The 25,190-nt window shown below is 42.7% G+C and overlaps 1 protein-coding gene across 5 annotated transcripts in view; it reads left to right on the plus strand.

The window, feature by feature from the left end:
- The first annotated feature begins 13,030 nt into the window (after positions 1 to 13,030).
- Positions 13,031 to 25,190, plus strand: part of TRAPPC8 (trafficking protein particle complex subunit 8) — an 83,019-nt gene continuing 70,859 nt past the window's right edge. For 2 of the 5 annotated variants that reach the window (XM_066625358.1, XM_066625359.1), the window contains exons 1-3: positions 13,031 to 13,419; positions 17,750 to 17,944; positions 22,914 to 22,997. In XM_066625358.1, coding sequence (XP_066481455.1) covers positions 13,263 to 13,419; positions 17,750 to 17,944; positions 22,914 to 22,997 — 436 coding nt within the window. In that variant the 5' untranslated portion in view covers positions 13,031 to 13,262. The remainder of the gene's footprint in view (positions 13,420 to 17,749; positions 17,945 to 22,913; positions 22,998 to 25,190) is intronic. The other 3 variants (XM_066625361.1, XM_066625362.1, XM_066625363.1) reach the window with 2 other exon arrangements.

Consider the following 25,190-nt stretch of genomic DNA (forward strand, 5'->3'; position numbering starts at 1 on the left):
ATACCTGAGCCATAAAGCATGCATCTCTCCTCCACACTTTGCAACATTCACTGTGGAGACATTTGTGTGTGTTGGCAGCCTTCAGTCTCGAAAGACTATGGTATCCCGCTCTGAATGGTGGTTCTGGAACAGTGTCTAGTGTGGCTGAAAAGGCCAATTCGGGACACTTGATAGACAAATAAAAGCTCAAACTTCCTGAAACATGTGAAGCAGTAACAGCTGTGGGCTGTTGTTTTTCCAAGGGAGCATTTATAATTCATTTACTGCTTTGTAATATTGAAATGCTTACAGATCATCACAGATAATGTTATGTCATCCAAGGAAAAGCCAGCATTAACTGGATTTCTGCTTCTTTGTCCTGAAGGATTGCAGACTTCAGTGCCAGCAAAACAACCATTGTTGATTCTTCTTTTGCTCTGAAGATCTAATCTTTCTCAACAAGGCCTGCCACTCAAAACTGGTATCTGGTGTTTGAAATGCTAATTAGACCAAACAAAGGTCACTTTTATTTCTTTCTTGATGAGCCAGATTACAACTGAATATTATTATTATTATTTTAATAATTTATATCCTGCCTTTTTGCCCTATGGGCACACAATACAGCTCTGTAATGTTAATTGATGAAATGGTAGGCTTACTAATTCACCTGATTACTTTGACTGCCTTTATTACTGATGAACTCACATGAAAAGAAAGCAGAGTTGACTTTTTAAACCCACCATTCAAATGACAGGAGGAAAGAGTTTGGAGACTGGAAAACAAGGCCAGCAGGGAATGCTGGAAAATCTACAGTTATTCTCTTTTGCTTCCTATCCTGTTAATATTTTAAATGTTTTTTATTGGTTTTAAAACTTCAGTATATACAAAATGAATATTCCTAACATCCATATCTTAACACTGTTCACCCCATCTGATGAAGACTGGCCCAAGACTTCCTGATGCCTGAGATGTCACGCCAAAACACTGCCCCCCATATCTGATCATGAGCCAGCTCTTCCCACTCTCCAATGTGCTCAGCACTCTCCTCCCCTCCACATTTCCACTTCCTCTTGGTCTCCCTCCTCCTTTGTCCAATCCAGAGAGTGGGGAGGCAAGTAGGTGGGCAGAGATGGGTGCACTACACCAATCTGCTAACTGAGGTGACCAGTAGACCTCATGGATGGGCTGGCCCTACCCTGCCCCACCCAGCAAGAGAAATCCATGTGCATAAGGAGACTTTGAATATATAACATATGCAGCTGCTCCTCTGGTTATGCATCCCCTTCTGGACCATGATGACGATTTTGTCAAAAAATAGTATAGATTTGGGTTTTGTTTTTACAAAAATGAGAAGTGCAGAAAGCGATGTAATGCATTTATTTCATTATCACCCCCCAAAAAATCACATCTCAACTTATAAGTCACACAAATGTCCATGTATTCAGTGTTCCAAAATAACTGCTGCTTGATCTATTTTCACTTGAGTTACATAAAATGTTCACAGCGTTAAAAATCCAGTTATAGATGTTTTCTTTAAAAGAGAATAAATTGAACACACATTGTAAGGCAAAACAAAATTATTAAAACTTCCTGTACTGATTTCAGTTAGAGTTGGCAGTGTACTTCAGAGAGGTTGTTTGATCTTGTTTCAGAATTGTCTTCCAATGCATTTTAGATGAGAATGACCTTAAACTATCATTTATTCCCCTTCTTATAATGACAAAATGAGTCTGCTCCCATGTTTTCAGTAAATGAGAAGTGTACTGCATTTAAAAAGAGTACTCCTGAAAAATACATTATGTGTTGAACCAGATTTGCTTCAGTAACTGCTGTTGGACTAGGAGCTCCAGTCTATATTCACTGCATTATGAAAATGCACTTTGATTTAGGGCACAATCCTAACCCCTTATGTCAGTGCTATCCAGCACTGGCATAGCAGTGCCAATGGGACATGTGCTGCATCCTGCAGTTGGGAAGCACTCACAGAGGCCTCCTCAAACTAAGGGAATGTTTGTTCCCTTACTTCAGAGCTGCATTGCCCTTATGTCAGTGCTAGAAAGCACTGACATAAGGGGTTAGGATTGCACCCTTAAATGGATAGCTTTATTAACCTGACTTTTTCTCCCAGATTTATACCAATTTCTCCTGTTTCTCCTTCCATGGATTTCCCATATACCAGGGCCTTCCAAACTCTGGCCCAGGAGCCGGAACTGGGGTTTGTACTAACCTGTCTGCTCCATGAGCAGACCTTATTGTTCCACCAGGTGGCTGAATGTCTTTCTCCTCATTTTGGGGGACAGGGACATTCTGAACAGTCACGTTTGCCTGGATGTCCTATCACATAGCCTTCTGGGACACCGGGCAACAGATGCGACAGCCCAGAGCATCCCTGTTCCCCAAACAAGGAGAAAGACATGCAGCAACCCAGTGGAATGGTAAGCGGTGGTCCAGATGGGGACCGCATTTTTGTTACACAGTGGTTGTGAGTTTGGCAACCACTGCTATGTACCTATAATTACTACACTGAATAGGTAGGTAAGTAAGGGCCAGCAAAGTATTTGTGGAAGTCTTGATTAAATGTGAGATGGTGTGACTTTGGTATGTTACAAGGCCTAATATTGCTTCAGTGGCACAGTGACCATTAAAACTATTTCCAGGAGTGAAGCTGTGTTAAAGCCTGATCCTATCACGCCTCAGCACTGGTGCTGGGTGTCGCAAATGTGCCACAAGGCTGGCACAAGTTAACTGCACTGGCGGGGAGGCCTACACTGCCCTCTCAACACCACAGAGGAACCAGCAGTGGCATCACTAGGGGGGTGCGGGCCACACTGGGTGACGTGCACGGGGGTGACGTCCACTGGGGGGGGTGACATGCTAAAATCACAGTAGTTAGGAGTAATGCCATCATAGTATATACCGTTGGACGTGGGATTTTGAGTGGAATGCAATGCAAAAAACCTGAGTGAAATATCTCCTTTCTATCAAAAGTTATGGCCAAAAAACCGGAGAACAAAAATGCATGGATCCCTATGGAAAGTGAAAGTGAGCCGTATTGCGCATTTACTCATGAGTAGGTGAACTTGCCTTAGTCCTTCAGAAAGGGCAGGCTGAGAGGAATCCAAGAACACCAGAATAGTCCTGATCCAATGACTGCAGTCCCAAGAAACACCTAAGAAGGAAGTCCCTTCCTCCAAGCAGATGAATGTATTAAGCCAGATGGAAAGCAAAACTAAGCCTCACGGTAGCATTTACTCAGGAGTAAGCAAACGTGCCTTGGCTGGTGTGGAAGATCAGGTGAGGGAGAGTGCAAGGCTACCAGAATGGTCCTGATCCTATGCACCTGCAGCTAAACAAGTGCTCCAGAAGGCAGTCCCCCCCCCTTAAAAAGGATCAAAACAGGCTTCAGCTGATAAGGTGAACCTTTTTGAGATTTGCAAAGCCAGGTGGATCCTGACAGTGATCTGGTTTAAACAGAAGTTCTTAAATTTAAATGGGCACTGGGTAGGGCTGAAAACCTTACTGGTTTTGGAGGGGGGTGTTATTGCTACAGAGGAAATTCACTTGGTGGCCCAGGGCTGGCTTCTGCTTATTTAATTATTTGTTTTACTTTAATTATTTATACTTATTTATTTTAATTTGCCTGATGATGTTACCTCCACCATGACATCACTTCTGGTGGGTCTTGGACAGATTGTCATTCTAAAAAGTGGGTCCCAATCCTAAAAGTTTGAGAACTGCTGCAATAAGGTGTTAGTAAGTTGACACCCGAGGGGGGGGGGGTTGTGTGATACCACTAGTGACCAAAATCATAATTTGGAAGAATAATACCATCATGTTATATTTCAATCAATGTGTCATTTCATGCAGAATGTGCTCTATCTTTGTTCTATCAAAATGTACAGCCAAAAAACTAGTGGGGGCGGAGTGATGGTACATCACCACGCCTACCACCTGGGGTGTTGCCCCACCCACTGCATGGGGGCTGACGCACTGGCATCCTGCACCGGGTGTCGTGAACCCTAGTGATGCCACTGGGAACCAGCAGCTGCTGGCAGAAAGGAGGTAAGCACAGAGCGACACAGGGTGTGGGGAGAGTGGTGGGAGAGCATTTCTGGGCAGGGAGAGGGCAGACTGGGGGATGGGACAGGCTAGGAGGGGAGTGGGAACCTGTGACAGAAAAGTGAATATTGATGACCAGGTAACATCTGAACAAGGAAAGTTCCTGCTTGTTTTGTTAGGCCCAAGTACAATGCCCCAGCTGTAACCAACTTCTAATTAGTGCATACCAGGTCTGAGAGAGCTGTGGAGGAGGCGGCTTCACAGGGCCCTCAGATACTGTACCAAACTACCAAGTGGGCTCCAAGGCCAACTTGATTAACAACAAGGTACAGCTGTGAACTTCTCAGGTTGGGAGGGGGGATTCCACCATGAGTAAAAAGGCTTGTGGCAGGTCCACCCCTAGAATGTTAGGTTGGAACCGAGTTCTGATTGGTGGATGGGTCAGAAGACCTATAAAGGTGAGGGAAAAGAGCTTTTCTTTGTTCTTGCTTTGCCTCTGGCTGAGGGGGCCTGAGCTTTGACCATTCTGACAAGAGGGACCCACCTTGACTGCAGCAAGGATGGGTTAGACTGGACTTTGGAAATCTAAGACTTTGGTGAGTGATAGAGTTAGGAGTTATCTCTTTATTGTTTTATTAGTGCTGAGTAGTGTATCGTATTGATATGCTCTATCATAAATTCTGAAACCTTTGACTGATGCAGTGCTGTCTATATAACTATTCTTTAAAACTATATCCAATAAATCCTGTCTGTTACAACTGACTGGATTATTGGGACTGGTGAAGCAAAGGGGACTGGTTGTGGGAGTTAATCCAGTGTGACTGGTGGAAACTGGAGACCCAATACTAGGAGCCTGCTCCTGGATTCAAACCAAGTCCAAGGGGGCTCAGGCTGGAGCACGGTTCAGGGAAGGGTTCCCCAAAATTGGCCTGGCTACCAGGATTGGAAGCTCTTACGGTTAAAGAGCAATTGATAACTGAAATTGGAAAAGACCTGAGGGGTGTTAGGTGGTTGTATGGGTTTATGGCCACTTGATTACCCTAAAGGCAATAAACGAATTATATGGCCCTTAAGGGAGAGTCATCTTGGAACCTATCCCCCTTCTCATGCTTGGAAGCCCGACATAGGGCTTTTCCAGTTTGTGCCAGATAAACAGGTGGTACAGACTCGAGAAGCCCCATGGAACAGGCTGGGGCTTTACTCGGAGTAAGAAGACAAATGTCACCTTCCCCCAAAGTGAAGTCCTGTCGGGTCACATCCAGTGGTAGCTATTTGGAGCCATCGCTCCTGTGTTGGATAGGATTGGGCCCTTCATCTGTTGCATCAAAAACAGTCAAAGAGTCATACAGCATCTTAAAGAGTCGCAAATGTATTTCCATATACGTGTTTATGGACTATAGTCCACATAATGAGATGCATAACATGTTCAGTTGGTGTGTTTCTCTCTCTCTCTCTCTCTCTCACACACACACAGACACACACACACATACAGACAAAGAGAAAACTTGTTAAAGATCTGATGGAAGAGTTACCATTATTATGTAAAGTACAATGGCATTCACAGCAGCAGTAACAGCACATGAAACAGTCTGGTTATGTTAAATAAATAAGCTGAAGTCTGGAGCTAGGAACAGTGGTTTCCTCTTACAACCTACAGGGATGGGTTCTGTTAAAGCTAACATTAAGTTAAAGCTGGTAGTGATACTAAGCTGGGTGGTAGTTAAAGTGGATCCAGGAAGGCAGGTCAAAGGAGAGGGAAAGGCATTAGGAAATAATTGGTAGTTCCGCTGCCACCAATACCCCCCCTTCCTGGCCCGATCCACCCTCTTCTCCACCCTGATCTCCTCCCTGTTCCTTCCCCTTCCCACCCCATTCCACCCACATCTCTTATCTCTCTCAACCCCACTCAGACTTACCTATGCGGGGGCTCTTTCTCTGGCTACTAGTGCATGGACCTGGCCACTTGTGCGAGCAGCTAGGTCACACTGTATGGCGTGTGTCATGTTTTGCAACAGCTGTAAAGGACCATAAGCTGCTGGAATGATAGCTGTGGCAGCATAACTCCCTTTTTGGACTGGGCCGTAATGTGTTAATCTGGACTGTAATGTGTTAATCTGTAGGTGCCACAAGCATTTTTGTTGTTAAAAAAAATTAAAGATTAAAGTAGAATGAACTATGCAGAAGAATAAAAACTTGACATGGATCCTCTGAATCTTTTGAAGGACTGCATCTAAACCAGATATTGATAATCTAAAAATGGAGCTTAGAAACATTCTTGTGTAAGATCCGAGAATTATAGAATGCTTTTTTGAAGTTATCTGGTGAGCAAATTTCAATAAAATATTTGCCAGAATAAGTAAATATATGATGTTTTCCCCACATATTTGTCCTACCTATGAACAGGATAAGAAAAGTTTCTCAGAATTTTTGATTCCCTAACTACTTCCTCTTCTGTATTCACTAAAATGCCTAGCTAGTATTCTTAGTCAAATCATTTTTAGGAGTAAGTAATCTGTGTATCAACAAGGATTTGGGGAACAATCAGTGACAAAGCTGACACTGGATATTATGCGGTGCCATTCTGTCTTGTTCCCAGCTACCCTGACAATATAAAAGGCTAATAATACACCAGGGGATTTCCTCAAATGACCTTCTTTAGTTACAAAACAATCATGAAAACTTTTTTCACACCCACCCGCCACCCATAACCAAGCTGTTGGTTTTTCTATAAAGGCATGGATTGCTTTTTATTTTTTTCTCATTTGAATCTCATTTTCTATACTACTAATCTGAATCTTTGCTTTTTAAATTTAACAGCAAATAAATGCACTCATAAAAAAGTACTGCCCAAAGAAGTAAAGCATGTGAAGGATGTTGTTGCAATTTGCCTCTCCAAATCTTTATAATCCACAGTCAACATATGTTGCCACACAGCAAGTTCCTTCCAAATTCCTGGAATGCAGGTGTAATGTTTAACTTTTACATTGTTTACTGTAAGGATCAATGTCCTGTGACTTCCATCCTTGTGAGGTCTGCTTAATGGACAAGACAGTAAGGGAAAACTACTTTGAAAACATATATCAAACATCCTGTTAGCACAGGACAAAAACCCAGACCACACTAATGTATAAACCATGATTATTTCAAATTTTATACTAGGTCTGATATCTGGTTGTTTTGTTTTTGGTACAATATTTAAGAATAAAGTTTTTAAACATGTAGCTGGAAACACAGGACTCCTCATTTCATTAATCACATTGATTAGTTTATTCTAAATGTGTTTATTACGATTTCCACCATCAAGGTGTAAAATTTGCATCAGCCCTCAGGCACTCTCAACAATTATTATCCAGATGGTAAATCTTAACTAGACAGTAAGTAATGTTGATAAAGATCTAATAATGATTTCTCTTCAAATTAAAACAAATCAAATTGAAACATGAAGAATTTGTCTGTAGACAAATATTTCTCTATGAATATGGAGATTCATCTACTATATTGCAGTTCAAAATCATGTCATTTATTCTTAATATACTCAACGACGTTATTTTCTCCTATAAAAATCTGATACAGGTAACTGCAGATAATCTTAGATAGAAACAAAAACATTTTATAACAAACTGTTAGAGCAGTGGAAGTGATGAAGCCAACCTTGTCTGAGGCAAGGAGTTCCATAGACAAGGAGTTCCATAACCACAGTGCCACTGCAAAGATGGTCTCTCTTCTCCTGTCTGATGGGGTGGATATGCAAGATTTCAGGGGATGGGCAGTTTCATAAAGGGGGAACTGATCCTTCAAGTATTCTGCTCGCAAGCTATTCAGGACTTTAAAAGTCAAAACAAGAATGTTGAATTGCACTGAGAAACAGAACAGCATAATCTTATGCAAGTTTATTCAGAAGTATGTTCCATCAAATTCAGTGGGGCTTACTCCCAGGAAAGCATGCATAGGATTGTAGCCCAAATGTTATTAAATTAACAATTCTCACACTGCAGTCACTGCCTCACTTTGAGAGGCAGATCATGAAATGCAAAGCATTATTTCATGGTCTTTTGGCTACACAGATTACAAACGGTGTGGGTGTATACACACTTGCCAGCTGAGGATAAATATTCATGCATCTTAAGATGTTTCATGCATCCTACAAAAGCATAATCTGCAGTAAATTTGTTAATGTACCACAGAACTCTTTCTTAAATTTCCTGTTATTATCTGGAATAGCAACTGAAAACACCCCCTTGTGGTGAACAGTAGGATTTCCCAGTGAGAACTCTGTTCTGATGTCAGAACTGGCATAGGAATTTTGAAAGTCAATAGGGAAGGGGAAAACACCAGAAAATCTCACTATCTCCTTAGCTTTGTATATTTTCCTACCATGCACACAGGATACAGACTCAAATTGGCATCCAACCACAGAGGACCAAGCTTCTAAAGAGAACCCTATTGACAGGGAACATGGTATGGTGCTATAGCTCTGATCTCATTTCTTCAACATAGAGCATACACACATGGAACTGTGGTGATGGGTACTATGGAAAAAGGGTATAAAGAGAGCACTTTGCACAAAAAACCCATTGACCCTCACAAAATGTATTGTAAGGTACTTTTCTTCTCAGAATGCTTATTGCAGGTACAGTACTTTGCCCAAGGAGGACTCTGCACACAAACACAATGTGGAACCTGTACTTCATCACCCCAACAGGGAGAGCAAGGAGAAGGTGTGTGTATATGGCTCGTGCACTGACCCATCCCAAGTAGTCAAGTGATGTTGCATTAAGTCTTGCAGTTAGGATGGATCTATGTGAGAGTTTTATTGGGGCTCTGATGCATGAGATCAGAGCTGGGGTGGTGTTCTGGGCTTTGCATTAAAATTGGGCAAGTCTTTGAGAATGTGTCTCTTTTTCTGTTGCTGAATGACAGTTTATCCCTAGAGTTTGCAGGAAAATCTTAAAAGGCCAGAAACAGCAACTAAAAACAATGGAATGTGCAAGAGTAATTTAAAAAATAACAGCATGAAAAAGAATAACAGCAAGAATTAGAACACAAGAAGAGTACACAAGTAGAGTCCCACTGGATCAGGGCCCATCTAATCCAGCTTCCTGTATCTCATAGTGGTTCACAAATTCTCCCAGAGGCCTACATCCTGGTGCCTTCCCTTGCATCTGGCATTCTGATGTAGCCCATTTTTATCCAACTTTCATAAAGCACTTTACGGTGCTTTTATAATACCCAGCACTGGCACTGCAGCTGTAGCACTGGCCCTCATCACTCTTAGGATTGGGCTGTGATACATTTATCAAAAGATGAAGTTTGTTTATTTCTGAACAATAAAACTCAGGACAATGTATAACCATTGGAATGTAATCATTATTCAAGGATGGATATATGTTTTAAAAGATTGATCATTTTTCAGTCTGTAGTACAGTACTGTTACAGCTTAGATTAGTTCACGTAAAAACATTTGGAGTTGGTTTTCTATTAAAATTGGTCAATATGCTTATGTTGTATATTTTAGGTTACTTTAATTACGAATATTAATTAGCTCTTATATTTTCCTTTTCAAAAAAAGGTGAACTCTTCATAGGAGTTTGTTTTAAAATCACTTTTAAAACCTATTTTCTTTTTGCAAGAAATATGGAAAACATTAGCTAAAATTTTAGCTGAATAAAACTAAATTTTATTCAAGTTAAAGACAAGTTTTATGATACATTTAGCTTTTCAAATGACACTAAGGGTGCAATCCTAACCCCTTATGTCCAGCACTGACATAAGGGCAATGCAGCTCTGAGGTAAGGGAACAAACATTCCTTTACTTTGAGGAGGCCTCTGTGAGCGACACCCAGCTGCAGGATACAGCACATGTCCCATTGGCACTGCTATGCCAGTGCTGGATAGCACTGACATAGGGGGTTAGGACTGTTGCCTAAGAGCGTAATCCTAACCAACTTTCCAGCACTGGCATAGCTATGTCAGTGGGGCATGTGCTGCCTTCTGCAGTGGGGGGAGGGCAGCCATGGAGGCCTTCTCAAGGTAAGACAATGTTTGTTCCCTTACCTCAGAGTTGCATTGCTCTTATGTTAGTGCTGGAAAGTTGGTTAGGATTGTGGTCTCAGGAGATGCATGGGTTTTCTTCCATGCTCAACAATTAAGTCTGTTTCAATGTTATTTGGATAAGTTGAAACAATTCAGGTTCCATATGTCTGCTCAGTGGTATGTACTATAAAACCAATAGAAAAAGCACTTTAGAGTCATCTAAATAATAGCTTTTTAGCCAAATGTAAACATTAACCAACTCTCCTCACCAGCCCCAAATTTTTACCTCTTATTTTCTCTAACGGAAAAATAAATACTTTCAAATTTGGGACGGTCAGAAGTCTGACTAGGTAATGAACACTATTAATCTCAACTGTGTTCCTTTTTTCTCATTCAAGCCATAGTTTTGAAATGTGTTTCTCACTAGAGTGAGGTAGCAGGCTTTATATATTTATAAACAGGAAGAAGAATGTGTGCTTATGAATGACCTAAATGTTGGTATTTGTGTTCATGCACTATGCACATTGTATTAATCAATATATCATACTTATTCTATATGCTGCTTTTAATTGAGTGTTTATAGGACTGTAGGCAGGTTTCAGATTGGACATATTTCATCTAATCATAATCAAGTTCTTATCTCATGAGAAAAACCAAAAAAGGAAGCAAGAGGAAACAATTAAATAATTCTTGGGACTCTTGCTATCAGAAACCTTGCATGACCAAGGGTTCTCATCCAACCTTTTGAGTCTCATGAATGACAAAAATCATACTGAGCCCTGAAAACAATGAAATTTCAGAGATATCCCCAACAGAAAATTACTGGGAGCCATTTATTTGGTCTGAAATATACACTCTACGGATCTGCAGGCTGCAAAGGTACATTTTAATTACCACTGTGAGAGTGGATGTAAAATCAATAACCTGTTTTATTAGTCTTATTGATATGTTTAAAAACACACTTTAAACCAAGGTTTGCTATAATTAAGTACCAGGATTAATTTGGGCCATTCTAACTAGGTTAAAGCATCAGGAAATTAGATGTCCCCCAGAGCTGAAACGTGTCCCCAAACTCCTGAAAAACAACATTTGGCACATTGCAATCAAATCTTCTTTTTTTATTGTATAATCTGTGTCAAGTCATAGACAGATACAGTCATGCTACAAGTAAATTCGAGATTAACTGCAGTACCTCTTGCAGACTCTCACTGCACTACCTATGTGCATATCTCTCCTACCTGGAGATGCTGTCACATAGCTCTGCATGGGACTTGACTTGAAACTTTGCAAAGCAGGTGCAGAGGGGAAGGGCTATAAATAATTAAAATAAATAATCATAAATAATTAAATTAAAATAATTAAAAGTAAGCAATTATATCTAATAGAGCCAGGGAATAACTGGCTTGGAATGAACCATTTCAAACTGGACAGAGAGCCCAATCCACTGGACAGAGAGCATATCCACTCAGAAGTAAGGCCCATTATAGTCAATGGGGCTTACTCCCAGGTAAATGTGGATAGGGTTGCAGCCTCGATCTGCTCTCCCTCAAAGGATTGTGAGGATAAAGCTTGGTGTTAGAGAAACGTGTGGACAGTTCCCAGTTCCCTGGAAGGTAGGGCAGATCTAAACACCAAGGGGGAGGATGCTGTCCAACCCCAGAAGGGACACCAAGAGTCCTGTCCCCCACAATGCTGAGTTCCTCAGTTTCAGGTGATGAGGAGGCGGGAAGGGATGAGATCCACCCTGACATCAGCAGAAAGAACATCTCTTTGTGACCCCCAGGGATGTGAAGGGGGAGGGGGAATGAGACTCCAGGGCAGAAAGATGCCATACAAAGGCACGGAGCTTGGGAGTGAAAGGAAGATGACCAGCTGGAGGGGTTTAGGGCCCCAGCGTCATTAAGGTCCACAGTGACCACCAGCTCTTTCACGCGCCTCCCATCCAACAGTCCCTTCCACAGAAAGAGAAGTGAGACAGGAAGGTGGGGGTGGACACAACATCAGCGCCCCCCCCCCCAGATGATCTCCTCCAACTCCTTGCCACTCAACAGCCCGGTGCCCATCCTGGGCAAGCTGGAGTTCAACTTGGGATGGAGGAGAAGATGGGGAGGAGGCTGCGGGGGGGAGGAAGAGGGAAGAGCCTGGATGTCTCTTGGATGTCAACTGACCCAGCGACGCCACTGAGATCAGGGTTTCCCACACTGGGTTGCAGCCCACAGCTGGGCTGCAAGCCCATGTGCAGCAGTCTGCGACCTGAGCCCTGCCTGCTCATGCTCTGGTTTGGCTGCACATCAGAGCTATTCTGGAAGCCAAACTGCTCTCCAGGAGAACGGAGAGTTTGCTTCTGAAAACCAGAAGTGGCTTTCCAAGGCTTCTGCAAGCCATTCTGAAGCCCACAGAGGACATGAGAGCGGGTTACAGCCTGGCAGAACCTGCAGAGTTTCCCCCTCCCTCCTGGTAAATCATTCCCATGTCACAACCCATCATACAGATGGGTTGCAGCGTCAAGCAGGTTGGGAACCGGTGTGCTGAACATTTGCAGGTAACATCAGGGAGGGCACCTGCCTGCCTCGCTGAACAAAGGCAAGAGTCACACAGCAACAGCAGCCGCAGCCACTGGGCAGCCACATGGAAAGTTATGCAAGATTTCTATGGGAGCCACTCCACACCAGGCCACACACACAGCGCAAGGCTGCAGCTCTGGGAGCTGATTAAGTGTGCACATCTTTCAGTCTGTGCAGTCTACTCAGAAGAAAGTCCACTGTAATCAATGGGGCTTCCTCCCAGGTAAGCCTGCAGCCTGAGCCTCTCGCTCCTCCCAACCACTGCACTGTGTGCAGGAGGCGTTCCATTGACGGACTAAGGCACCCCTTCGCCCTCACTGCGCATGCGCGCTCCCCTTGCTCCACCCCCACTTTCTATTTACCTCGCTCTCTACGCTGAGGCCAGGAGCCCCGCCTCTTTCTCTTCCGGCCTGCTGTCACGTGCCCGTCCGCAAAGGCTGCCGGGATCGGGTCTGCCCGGTTGTCTGGGTTCTTGAGGATCAACATGGCGCTCCTGGGCGGCTGCTGAGCGCCTGCGGGGTGGCGGCGACTGAGCTCCGGTGCTGAGAGAGGCGCGCGGGGAGCGGACGGTGGGCCGGGCGGGGCCGGGCGCGCCTGGGCCGGGGCCCGGGCCCGTGTCGGGGAGCGATGGCCCAGCGGGTGCAGTCGGCGCAGGAGTTCCTGCAGGACTCGTTCGCGCCCTTGGTGGCGGCGCTGTGCAGCGAGGAGGCGGAGCGGATCACCCGGAGGAACCAGCTGGGCTTCTGCGAGCTGCTCAGGCCCTTCTGCCGTCTCACCTCGGAAGGTCGGTGTCCTCCCCGGGCCGGGCCGGCTTGTTGACACGGCGGGCGGGCGGGGGTGGCGGCTGCGGCGTCCGGGAGGGGAGCACCGCGTCTCCCGCCCTGGCGGAGGCGGGGAGGGCCGGATCCCCTCGCCCTTGGCTCTGGTGGCGGTGGTGGAGCGAGGCAGGCAGTCGCCGGCCATCCGGATCGCTCGCCGCCCCCCCTTCTGGGAAAGCCGCTGTGTCCACGTGGGGAGAAGGTTCTGTTGACAGCCAGGGAGTTCAGCCTCGTCTTTAGCTCCAGCAGGGACTGCGGTGGTGGGAGGCAGGTGTGGCAGGGCCTCCCCTCGAAAAGCCCTGTCACTGTGTGAGCGCCACTATCCACACGCTCAGGGGGGGCAGGGCCTCCCCACTGGAGCCCCTCGAAAAGCCCTGTCACTCTGTGAGCGCCACTATCCACACGCTCAGGGGGGGCAGGGCCTCCCCACTGGAGCCCCTCGAAAAACCCTGTCACTCTGTGAGCACCACTATCAACACGCTCGGGGGGGGGGCAGGGCCTCCCCACTGGAGCCACCTCAAAAAGCCCTGTCACTGTGTGAGCACCCCAATCCACACGCTCTGGGGAGGCAGGTGAGGCAGGGCCTCGCCACCGGAACCCTTTGAAAAGCCCCCACTATCCACATGCTTGGGGTGGGGCAGGGCCTCCCCACCAGAGTCCTTTGAAAAGTCCAGCCACTGTATGAGGCACCCAAGCATCCATAGCCTACACGCTCTGGGGAGGCAGAGCCCCCCCACCAGAGTCCCTCGACAAGTGCCACTGCATGTGAGGCACTCACAGCCCACATGCTCTGCCTGCCTCCTCCTCTGCCCTCCCTGCTATGCACGTGGGTTGTGGCTGCTTGGGCACCTCACATAATGGCGGCACTTTTTGAAGGATTATGGTGGGGAGGCTCTGCCTCACCTGCCTTCCCACCCACCACACATCCCTGATCTCCAACCAGGCTTGTCTTAAGCCATTTCTGCCCAATGTTGCATTTACGCAACAGGGATCTAATGTGTACGCTGTTGGGCTGGGCAGAAATGGGTTAAATTCTATCCCAAATCAATCACCAGCCCTTCTCTGAAAGGAAGAGATCTTAGTGACCAGGATCTCTTCCTGTCATGACTTTTGAATACAGATGGGGTACTGTGTTTCTTTGATGTTGGCTTCATGTTGAGTTTAGGGTAATTTTAGTCACTCCTAGAGTAGACCTCTCCAAAACAAGTTATAGCACTGTTTCTCGAACTGTGGATTGGGACCCACTAGGTGGGTCACTTGCCAATTTCAGGTGGGTCCCAGTTCATTTCAGTGTTTTGTTCTTAGTGTATTAGACTTGATCCCAACATGGTATATGACTGTGTTTGGGGAGATCTGTCCTTTTAACAGGCTACCACATATATGCTTTTAACATGGGGCTTACTCCTGGGTAAGTGTGGATAGAATTGCAGCCTAGGATTGTTAAAAAATTTTCTTAATGATGTGACTTCTGGCCATGACATCACTTCCAGGTTAATGGCATAACTTCCTGTGGGTCCCAACAGATTGACATTCTCAAAAGTGGGTCTTGGGCTAAAAAGTTTGAGAACCACTGAGTCATAATATTTAAAGTGACAGTGAATAGAGTTTCACAGTCCATTTTATTAATAGAAATACCTAGTTTGGCAAAGAGTGGGTTGGATAGAGGTTCACCTAGTGAACTGAGTACTGTAGTGTCTTTCATTCTTTCCCTGTTAAGAAATTAGGGAAGACTGAAGGATGACAGGTGACTTTTTAAGGCAAATTATTATTATTATTATTATTATTATTATTATTATTATTATTATTATTATTAATAGTGTTTATATACCGCTTTTCAACTAAAAGTTCACAAAGCGGTTTACAGAGAAAAATCAAATAACTAAATGGCTCCCTGTCCCAAAAGGGCTCACAATCTAAAAAGATGCAAATGAATACCAGCAGACAGCCACTAGAACAGACAGTGCTGGGGTGAGGTGGGCCAGTTACTCTCCCCCTGCTAAAAAAAGGAGCACCCACTTGAAAAAGTGCCTCTTACCCAATTAGCAGGGGCAAACAGTTATGGGGCGCTTCTCTGATTCACAGATGTACTTGTTTGGAAGCTTAACAAATGGGAAAAACATACTAATACAAGCTTGGTGTGAATTTGGGAAAGGGGCTGAGAGGGAGGTTCAGGGAAAGAAAGATAAGTTCAAAGTGACAAGTTAAGAATAAGAACTTTGTGGCTTTTTCAGATGAAGGGATTATGACACACCCTACATGGGGCTGCCCTCAGACTGTTTGGCAGTTGCAGATAGTGAAGATTGCAGTGGTCTGAATGGATGGGGTCTGGTGGTTTGACGTGGCCACTCCTGTGGTTTCACTGGTTGTCAGTCTGTTTCCAAGCAGAATTCAAGATACTGGCTTTGATCTTTAAAGCCTCATATGGCTTGGGACCAGGATATCTGAGGAACTGCCTCTTCCCATATGAACTGAAGTCAGTGAAGGGGGCTCTGCTGCACATATTGACAACATGGAGGAACAGGGCTTTCTTTGTGACAGCACCTTTATTCTCACAGTGAGATTAAGAACTGCCCATCCCTGTTAACCATCCTGCCATCCCCGAAGACCTTATTTTTCTGCCTGACCTTCCCTACTTAGCTAGTTGCTTTTGTATTTTATGGTTGCATTCTGTGTTTTGTTTCAGTGTTTTTATTACACTGTTTTATTTTACTATTATTGCAATTTTTAGTTCTTATTGTGCATTTTATTGTTTTTCAGCTACTTGTATGCTGCCTTGAGTGCTCCAATTATTTGGAGGGAAAGGCGGGAAATAGATAGCTTTAACTAAATAAATATTATTTATGTTATTTTGTTTTTTAGGATAACCAAAATGTACACAAAGCAGTTTATGTAGCAAATGACTTCTTAAAATGGTTCACTGTCCCATAAGGTAGTGGTTTCCAAACTGAGCCGTGGCTCCCTGGGGAGCCATGGAAACCAGCCATGGAATCCTCACGAAAAACCTGCTGCCCTAAACAAAGTATAAGATTGTAGCCCTAATGGGGAGCTGTAGCCAACGGCCCAGTAGGCCAAGGGAGCCACTAGTCAAAAACGTTTGGGAACCCCTGCCATAAGGGCTCACAATCTGTTCTAAATGATACAGCAGCAAATGTCCACTGCAGAGCAGGGCATGAATAGTAACAGTCATCTCTTACTGCTGAATACAAGAGAATAGTAGCTTAATGGTGCCTCTTAACCCAGTTAGCAGTCCTGATGAAAATTATCACAACCAGAAGAGCATGTTGTAGTTAATACAAGATGTAATCCTCCGTGTGAGTAATTGGGCTGCCAGAATGTCTCTGATTTGGAACCAAACCAGAGCAAGAGCAGCTAGGGGGCCCCAGGTTGTGACCTACTGCATGTGGGCTTGCAACCTACCTGTGGGCTGCAGCACACTAGCAGCATGTTGTAGTCTGTTTCCAATGCACCAGTGGTGCTGTTTCCAAGCACCATTCCAAGTAACACACCATACTTGCTTCTCCAGGTAGTAAGTAGTCTTTGCATTGTGGGCCTTTGAAAAATTGACAGCTACACACCCTTAGGTGGGATGCAGAAAGACCTTGGCTTCATTTGAAATGCTGAGTTACATTGGACCCCACTTGGCATAGTATAATGGTGGATATAATGTGAGTACAGATGCTGTTAGACTTCTGTTTTAGCCACTCTGTGCATTTAGATTGGTGATTCATGCCTTCAGTATAAGGAGGTTTAAGTCTCTTGCTAAGGGGCACACAAAATCCTCAAAATTGCGTCTTTCAAGAGTTGATGCATATTGGCCAGATTCTCTATTCTGTTGCAACTTGAATAATTATATAAATTATATTTTATTCAGGCAAAAAGAATTAAGCCAGGTTGCATCTTTTCATGTTAGGATTCTAAAAGTGCGCATATACATAAAGCAGAAAACTGTATGAAAATGTTGCATGCTGGTTTTGCTGCAGTAATTCTTATTCTTGGGGAAAAAATGTCACTGTTTAACAATGTATTAACTCTTCAGCAGTCAGAAATCTCTGCTGAAAACAAGTGATGTTACGTCTGCACGTGAGATTCTCTTCCATGTGTGAAACTCTTTTCATTGTTCCCAGTTTGAAAATGTCTAGCATCTTCAAATAACAAATTTATTCTTATTTTAAATGTTTAATTAGGGAAATCTTGCTTGTGTCAACTTCTCAGTGTTTTTAAAGTGCTCAACTGAAAACTTTTTAACAAATGTTGATTCAGACTGTACAGTCTAACACTCATATTTTTTCATTTTAGTGCACATGAGAGATCCCAACAACCAACTTCATATAATCAAAAACTTGAAAATTGCTGTTAACAACATTATTACCCAGCCACCTCAACTAGGAGCCATTCGGAAGCTTCTCAGTGACGTAGTGACTGTTAGTCAGCCTGCTGAAGGACTAGTAGCTAATGTAATTACTGCAGGAGATTATGATCTCAACATTAGTGGTATGTAAAAGTACTTTAAACATTTCACAGCCTTTACACTTCTTATTTTGCATCTTTTTAAATCTTGCTTGGAAGTGACAAAGCTTAGATTTTCCAGTTCTGAAAGTCTGAATATAGTACATGGTGTTCAGATACTATCCTGTGTAAGAGTTCTTAAGAATTTTCACTCTTGTTTATTTCTTTGTTAATCACATTCTCTATAATCTCCTGTTGGTTTTTAATCAGCAACAAAAAAAGATCTTGTTATTAAACTCATATATTTTCTCAGACAAATGCTGCTTGTTGCAAGTATTCTAACATCCTCATTCTTTTAAGAGCAGAGTGACATGTTTTAATAGATGATACTGCTAAAAATGGCAACCTATGTTGAGCCACATATAACATATACAGATGTGCATTGCTTGGTGATGTTCCAACCAGCGATGTACCGCATGTATGATGGTCTGTTGTTTGCTTACTGTAAAGCAGTTGAAAGAGTTGATACTCTTTACCGTGGTGGTGGTTGTGTCCTTAGGAGGCCAGGGGCCTTCTCCAGGTTGCACTAGGCCTCCACTGGCCTCAGAATCGTCCACAGAAGCATTCAGAAGCTGCTTCTGGTTTCTGGAAAACTACTTCTGGTTTACTTCCAGACACTTCTGTGAGCCATTCTGAGGCCCATGGAGACCCGGGGCGACCCAGAGGACCCTCTGGGGCCTCTTAATGATAACAACAACACTAAGGTGAGTATTTATACATTTTTGCATAATGGCCAAATCGCTTAACAATTGGGTTTGGCAACTGTAACCCCATTGTTAAGTGTCACATACCTGTAGTGAAATTTACCTGTAGATGCAAGGCTGATGCTAGCTGCTCTTGCTTTTTTACCTGTTTCTGTCCCATTTCCCATGGTGGTGGGTGAGAACAAAAATCAGTAACTGCTCACCTGCTTCCCTTCTACTTCAGGGTGCTAATGGGAGTAGGGGCCTATTTAGAGGGGTGACAGATGAATAGGTTGCTGCTTCTGCTGCCACCTCTCCTCTTCTTCACTGCCAAGAAGGAGTAGCAGCTGGACTATCTGTCGTCTGTTCTGGTTCTATGAAAGAATTCCTCCTCAGATTTTTAGGGGATCCAGTGATAGGAGTGTTGCTGAAAACCTGACACTAGGAACCTGATATGTTGTAGTGTCTTGAGCTCATGTGGTTCATGCTCATTTGGTTCACATCATTGCTGACTGCTGATGGAAGTGGGGAAGGGAAAGTACGGAATGTATTGATGTCAAAACACAAGTACGTTTTTAGCATATGTTATGGAAGGGATGTGCTTTAATTTCATCATAAGATGTAAGTTGTTGATCTACACTTTCTATAGAAATATTAGACCTTTTTCTAAAATCCTCATTTATGCTGATGACAGTGAGAATAATTTTTACATTCTTGATCAATATTAATAGATGCTATAAATGAAGCTTCTAATGAGTTGAATGTAAGCATATAGAAATGTAACTGCCTATTCATACTATTTTGTAGTACGTAAATAAAAGTATGATATGTTTTTGTGTTAGTGAAATATGTCTGTAGGCTTTCATTTCAGTTATTACCTCTATTGCTATTGCCCCCAACTTTATCCTATATGAAATACAGTTTTATGTGAGTAAATAGTATTACTCCATTCTCAAACCGAGTTGACTAATTCTACATATTCTCTGCTCCTGAGTCAGTAAACTACTTGGGGCTAAATCCTATCCAACTCTCCAGCACCAGTGCAGCTGTGCCAATGGGGCACATGCTGCTTCCTGTGGTAGGGGAGCAATCACAGAGGCCTCCTCCAGGTAAGGGAATGTGTGCTTCCTTTCCTCGGGGCTGCATTACTGCAGCACTAGCACTGGCAAGTTGGATAGCATTGGGCCCTTAGGCTGCTATCTGGAATGTGCTTATCTGGAATTGCTGCTCCAGTGATAGCACTGGCTGCTGATTTGTCTCCAGTCTAATTTAAGATGGTGGTTGTGACCTTCAGAGCCCTGTATGGCCTGGGAACAGGGTACCTGTGGAATCATCTACTCCCATACAGGCTGGCTCATCCCCGTAGGTCATCAGGAGGGCCCTGCTAAGAGGTCCACCACCATCTAAGATAAAGGGTATGGTGGCAAGAAACAGGGTCTTCTCTGTTGTGGCGCTGTACCTCTGCAACATGTTTCTGGAGGATCTTCAATCTGCCCCCTCTGTGGAGCAGTTCTAGCGAGGCTTAAAAGCATTTCTGCCTTCTACAGTAGCTTTTGTGGGAGGGGTTTAATGTTATGTTATTTATGTTTTAATATATTTTTTAATTTATATGTGACTTGATGTTGTGAGCTGCCTCAGGTGCCCTTTGGGGAGAAAGGACACGTATGTATCAATAAATCCCGCTGAACTTGGTGGGGCATACTTCTGAGTAAAACATGCATAGGCTTGCACTGTTTGTTCAAGTTGAGCTTTTGCTTGCTAAGCAGTCAGTAAGGCGCAATCCTGCAAAAAGTAGGAGTGCTTAAATTTGAAGTTCTAGAAGTGCATGACTAAGAACAAAATTTTATTGAGTTTAAGACTGATCCTAAACCTGTTCCCTTGAAAGTAAACTGTGTTAATCTCAGTGGGGTATACATCCATAGCTTTTCTGGATTGACCCGAATATGTTTAACTGTGCTGTGTCACACATTTGGGTAGCCCTTGAACTTCTGGATCAGTTATTTGATACAAGTGAAGAATGAAACATACTGAATGTGATAATCTGCAACCTTTAACAAGAGACTCATTTTTCTTCAGTGAAACCCAGAATTGGAATGCTAATCTGTGGCTCTGAGTGGGATGTGGTGTGAAATATAGCTACTGTTTTGGGACAGTTGTCAAGAAAAATGCTGGTGTGAACATATATTTGAAGAGATACGCCTTAAAGTATGCTTAGCAGTTTTAAACTTTAAAATAGAGAAATTGTTTCACTTGCATTGTGTATTGGGGTATACTGCACATCTGGGAATATGAACATGATTTCATGTTTTCATTGCAGTTTAGAGTTGAATGACGGTGTAAGATTAAAACAGTTGAAATATAAATAGTTTAAATGCGAGAATATGGAAGAAAATTTTCATTAATATTCACCAGTATAGCTTGTTGTCCACCGTGTTCATGAAAATTGTATGTAGTCTGTGGTAGTAAAAGGCCCATGACAGTATAGTGCTGGGTATGTCTACTTAGAAGTAAGCCTCATTGAATGAATTATGTATAAATTTCAGCTAAAACATGCAAATTATCATCAATATTCAGGCTCAGTGTTGGCCTTGCTGCTGAAAGAGTTGCCTTTCTCTGCAGCTCACAGCACAATCCTAAACATGTTTACTCAGAAGCAAATTCCAAGTTCAATGAGACTTGCATTTAGGGAGTGTTAGGATTGCAATCTCTCTTCCATTTCACAAAGTACTAACCTCCCACACACTTTCTACTGTGATTGGAGAGGTAGGGAAAAATGTTTCAGCAAACTCTTACACTGAAATCACTCTGTCACTTATACCACTCAGCTAAAGGGCCTTGTGGTAAGCTCACTGTGTGCTTTTAAGTTGCTGTACCCACCTGATAAACTGCTCCTGAAGCTGGGAATGACTTTGGAAACATTGAGCTGAATATAACCAGAGTGAAGCACTTTGCATTACTTCACTTTGCAGAGTGAAGCACTCAATATAACCAGAGTGAAGCATTAATTCCAGTGGAATAAATTTAAGAGTATTCTTTTCCAATTGTTAGATGTAATTTGGTTGGAACATAACCATACTTCACTTTGGCATGAGGAGAGGCAGTAGTGGTGCCCTCATAAAGGTCCTCTTTGAACTGTGATGTAAAAAAATTGGAATGTTCATTACAGTTGTATCCTACTGTTCTGAATTGAAGTGGTGTACATGGCATTATGTGTACATGGCATTATGCCCACAACAGATTAAGCTGAGACTTGCCTCAGATCACCCATAGCTGAGCTGGGATTTAAAAGCCTGCGTCTTCCAAGAACAAAATCTTACTATACAATTGTAACGTATTATAATCATTAGATATGGCATTAGATGTAATTTATTTGAATTTAAAACTTGCTGTGGAAGTAAGGTGTATTTGAGATCAACGTATTTGGTGGAAATGCTTCTACTGTACTAGTCAACATGTTTCATTTTTTACATTTGGGAAAGTGTTGCTATAGTTAGTTGGGTAAGAAGTTGTTTTGTATTAGAACAGTTTACGGAAGCCTAATTCTAGAATAATGTAAACTTGTTCTCTTATTCTTTGTTCCATTTTAGTGATCATACCAGATAAAGGAAAAGCAGTTGTCTAAGATGCATTTTTTAATGATTGTTAATATAGATTTGGCAGTCCTTTCAGTGAGCTCAGGTGCTCTTAAAAACTGAATTGAATTGATGGTCTACAACTATCATGAAACCCAATCTGTTGAACCCAATCTGGATTTTTAAAAAAATCTCATATGTGGGTGTGTGATTATTTCAGTGGTCATAAATCTTCTTGAAAGTGTTATTTGGATATCTTTTGCTTTTTTTATTTGTTTTATATCCACTTTGCTGTTTTGTTGTCTTAAACCTGAAGAATGACAGAATTTCTGCCTCTGTATACTTTTGGGAAGCTGATGAAATGACTGCTGCCTGCAGTAAGTGTTAAAAATATGGAATGTGTGCTAAATCTGTCAAGTAGTCTGCTGTTTGAGGAGCTTTAAAAATTGTTTTGACAAAAATGGGCAAGATGGACTGTACTTATTACAAAACATTGCTAAAGGATATGCTTGGTATTTTTCATGGTTGGTTTTGAGAGTGTTAAATATCTGGAGAGGTCAATGTGAGCTTGTGCTATAGACATATTGGAGACGAGTATTTAAATACTCATCTCCTGAGGCAGGCTACCTAAACCTGAAAGAAGATGCAATATATGTAAACTACCTGCTTAGTTTAATAATTCCATGTTTTCTCTGTCAGATCGCTCAGTTAAAGCTAGTGTTCCTTGGTACAGTAGTTGGAAAGACACACTGATGGGACTGAACACATCCACGTTTTATTCAGGTATTTTTTTGTGTGGTTGGTGTGGGTCTCTTAAATTGCCCTCTTACTGTTCCCTTTTTATGTAACCCATCAATCTTTCCTTACTACCCTACTACAGTGTAGCACTTGCTTGGAATAGAATTTTCCTCTGAAATAAGTATTGGTGATGGCTGTGTGATTCCCATCTTTTGTTTGTATTTCTTTTCTGATGCTATTTGTGAAACTATTTATGACCATTACTGGGGTCAAAGTGCAGAGGAAATAATTCTCTGTTCTTAAGAGGCAATCTCTTTGAGCATGCTGAATTTCATATTGTGTTTTTTCCTTTTCTAGGAACACTTTCCCCCTTTTTATGGTTTTAAGTAACTTCTGTGTAAATACTGTAAGAAAAATTGTGATGTTGGGATGATACGTAAAGTCTTGTTGTTAGTTGTGTGGTTAGTCACTAGGATTATATTCATTTTTAGAGGCATACAATTTGTAGCATGCAGATGCACTGTTGCTAATTTGTTAGTGAAATCCAGTTGGCTTTCATAAACAGAGCATTTTTCTTTTCCGTGTATTATATTTTGCTAGCACAAGTGACCAAATTTTTTTATTGGAAAGATTTAATGGTTTTCCCTACTAAGAGTCATTGCAATGTGTCAAAAGGTTCCCAAATTGTGCCCGCAGTGCCTTAGGACAGTATGGTGAGCTCACAGCTCACATGGAATGTCCCCAGCAGCCTCTTCTTCTGGCTCTCTCGGATACCACCATCTTGGATTGTGTGAGATCCAAGATGATGGTACCTGGGTGAACTGGAGGAAGAGGGTGCTGTGGAAGAAGGGTGCTGTTGTTGTTGTTATTAATAATAATAATAACAACAGTACTTATATACCGCTTTTGGAAAGCGGTATATAAATACTGTTAATAATAATGTTGTTAATTTTCAACTAAAAGTTCACAAAGCGGTTTACAGAGAAAAATCAAATAACTAATGATTATGGTAAGTTTGGGAATTGCTGAGTTACACAGTTATTACAGGAGCTAATGGATAGCACCTGTGCCGTCACTGTTGGACAAATACCATTTTCTCCCTGCAATCTATTCCTTAGCCAGCAATGAAGGACTTGTGTGGGCACTACAATTGACTGTCTGCAGAAGTCCCTGTTCCCTTTCATTTAAGCTGCCAGCCAAGTCTGGAACCAAGTCTGAAGACTGGCTACCAAACATGAAGTTGATAGTGAGCCTCCTCACTACTTTGATTTTAATTGATTTCTGCTCCTGTGAAAACTTTTGAGTTTTGAAAAGGCCCCCTTTTCATTTTCAACAAATAGCCCAGACTGAGACATAAATTGCATTTGCTGAAGTGAGAACACTAAGGGTTTCTGAACCAGGCTTTGTCTTGAAGACTAATCCAATTTGGTTTTCCTGTGAATCTCTGGAGACTAGGCACTTCCTATTCTCTTGTGCTGTGGAACTGATTAGTTGGCCTTTCTAAAAATGTTGCTTTTAGAAAAGTGTTTTCTAAAAGTGTTGTGGTCTCTATCATCTCTTGTCTGCCCTGCTAATCTACTTATCCATTGTGTGTGAGCTGAACACTGTTTGGATTCTTAAGCTGGGAATTGTAAAATGATTTTCAATATGTGAATATGTGTTATTTCTGCATAGTTTGTGACTCTTCAGCGCTGTCTTGTCATATATATGTGATTCTTGAGCAAAGGATAGATTCAAAATAGGAATTGCATACTTGTGGGGAGAAGACGATGGGGAAAGCTTATTAGAAGGTGTCCACATGCACACACTTTGGGTTATTACTTTTCCTTAAGAGAGCATTAGAACATTGCTTTCCGAGTCCTTTTTGGACTTTGGGAACCCTGTAAGGATAAAAGGAAAGGAGCAGCAACATGACCAGGACAAAGGGAGGGGAGGGTTTTTCCAACTTACCTGGAGGTCACTATGGCTCTCTGGAGGATTCAGGGAGCCTATAACCCCCTTTGCAGCCCTTGCTGAGGCTGTAAAAATTTTTTTTAAAAACCAACTTCCTGTTTTTGTCACGAAACTGGAAGTGGGTTTTTTCTTTTTCTCAGAACTTTGGAGCCTTGGGGAGCACTGCAGAGGGGGTCACAGGCTCCCTGGACCCTCCGGAGAGCCGTCGTGACCCCCAGGTAAATAGGAAAAACCTTCCCCTTCTAGGCAGCAGCACAATCATCCCGATTGTGTTGCTGCTGATTT

Source organism: Tiliqua scincoides, chromosome 4, assembly GCF_035046505.1.
Source record: "Tiliqua scincoides isolate rTilSci1 chromosome 4, rTilSci1.hap2, whole genome shotgun sequence".
Lineage (NCBI taxonomy): Eukaryota > Metazoa > Chordata > Lepidosauria > Squamata > Scincidae > Tiliqua > Tiliqua scincoides.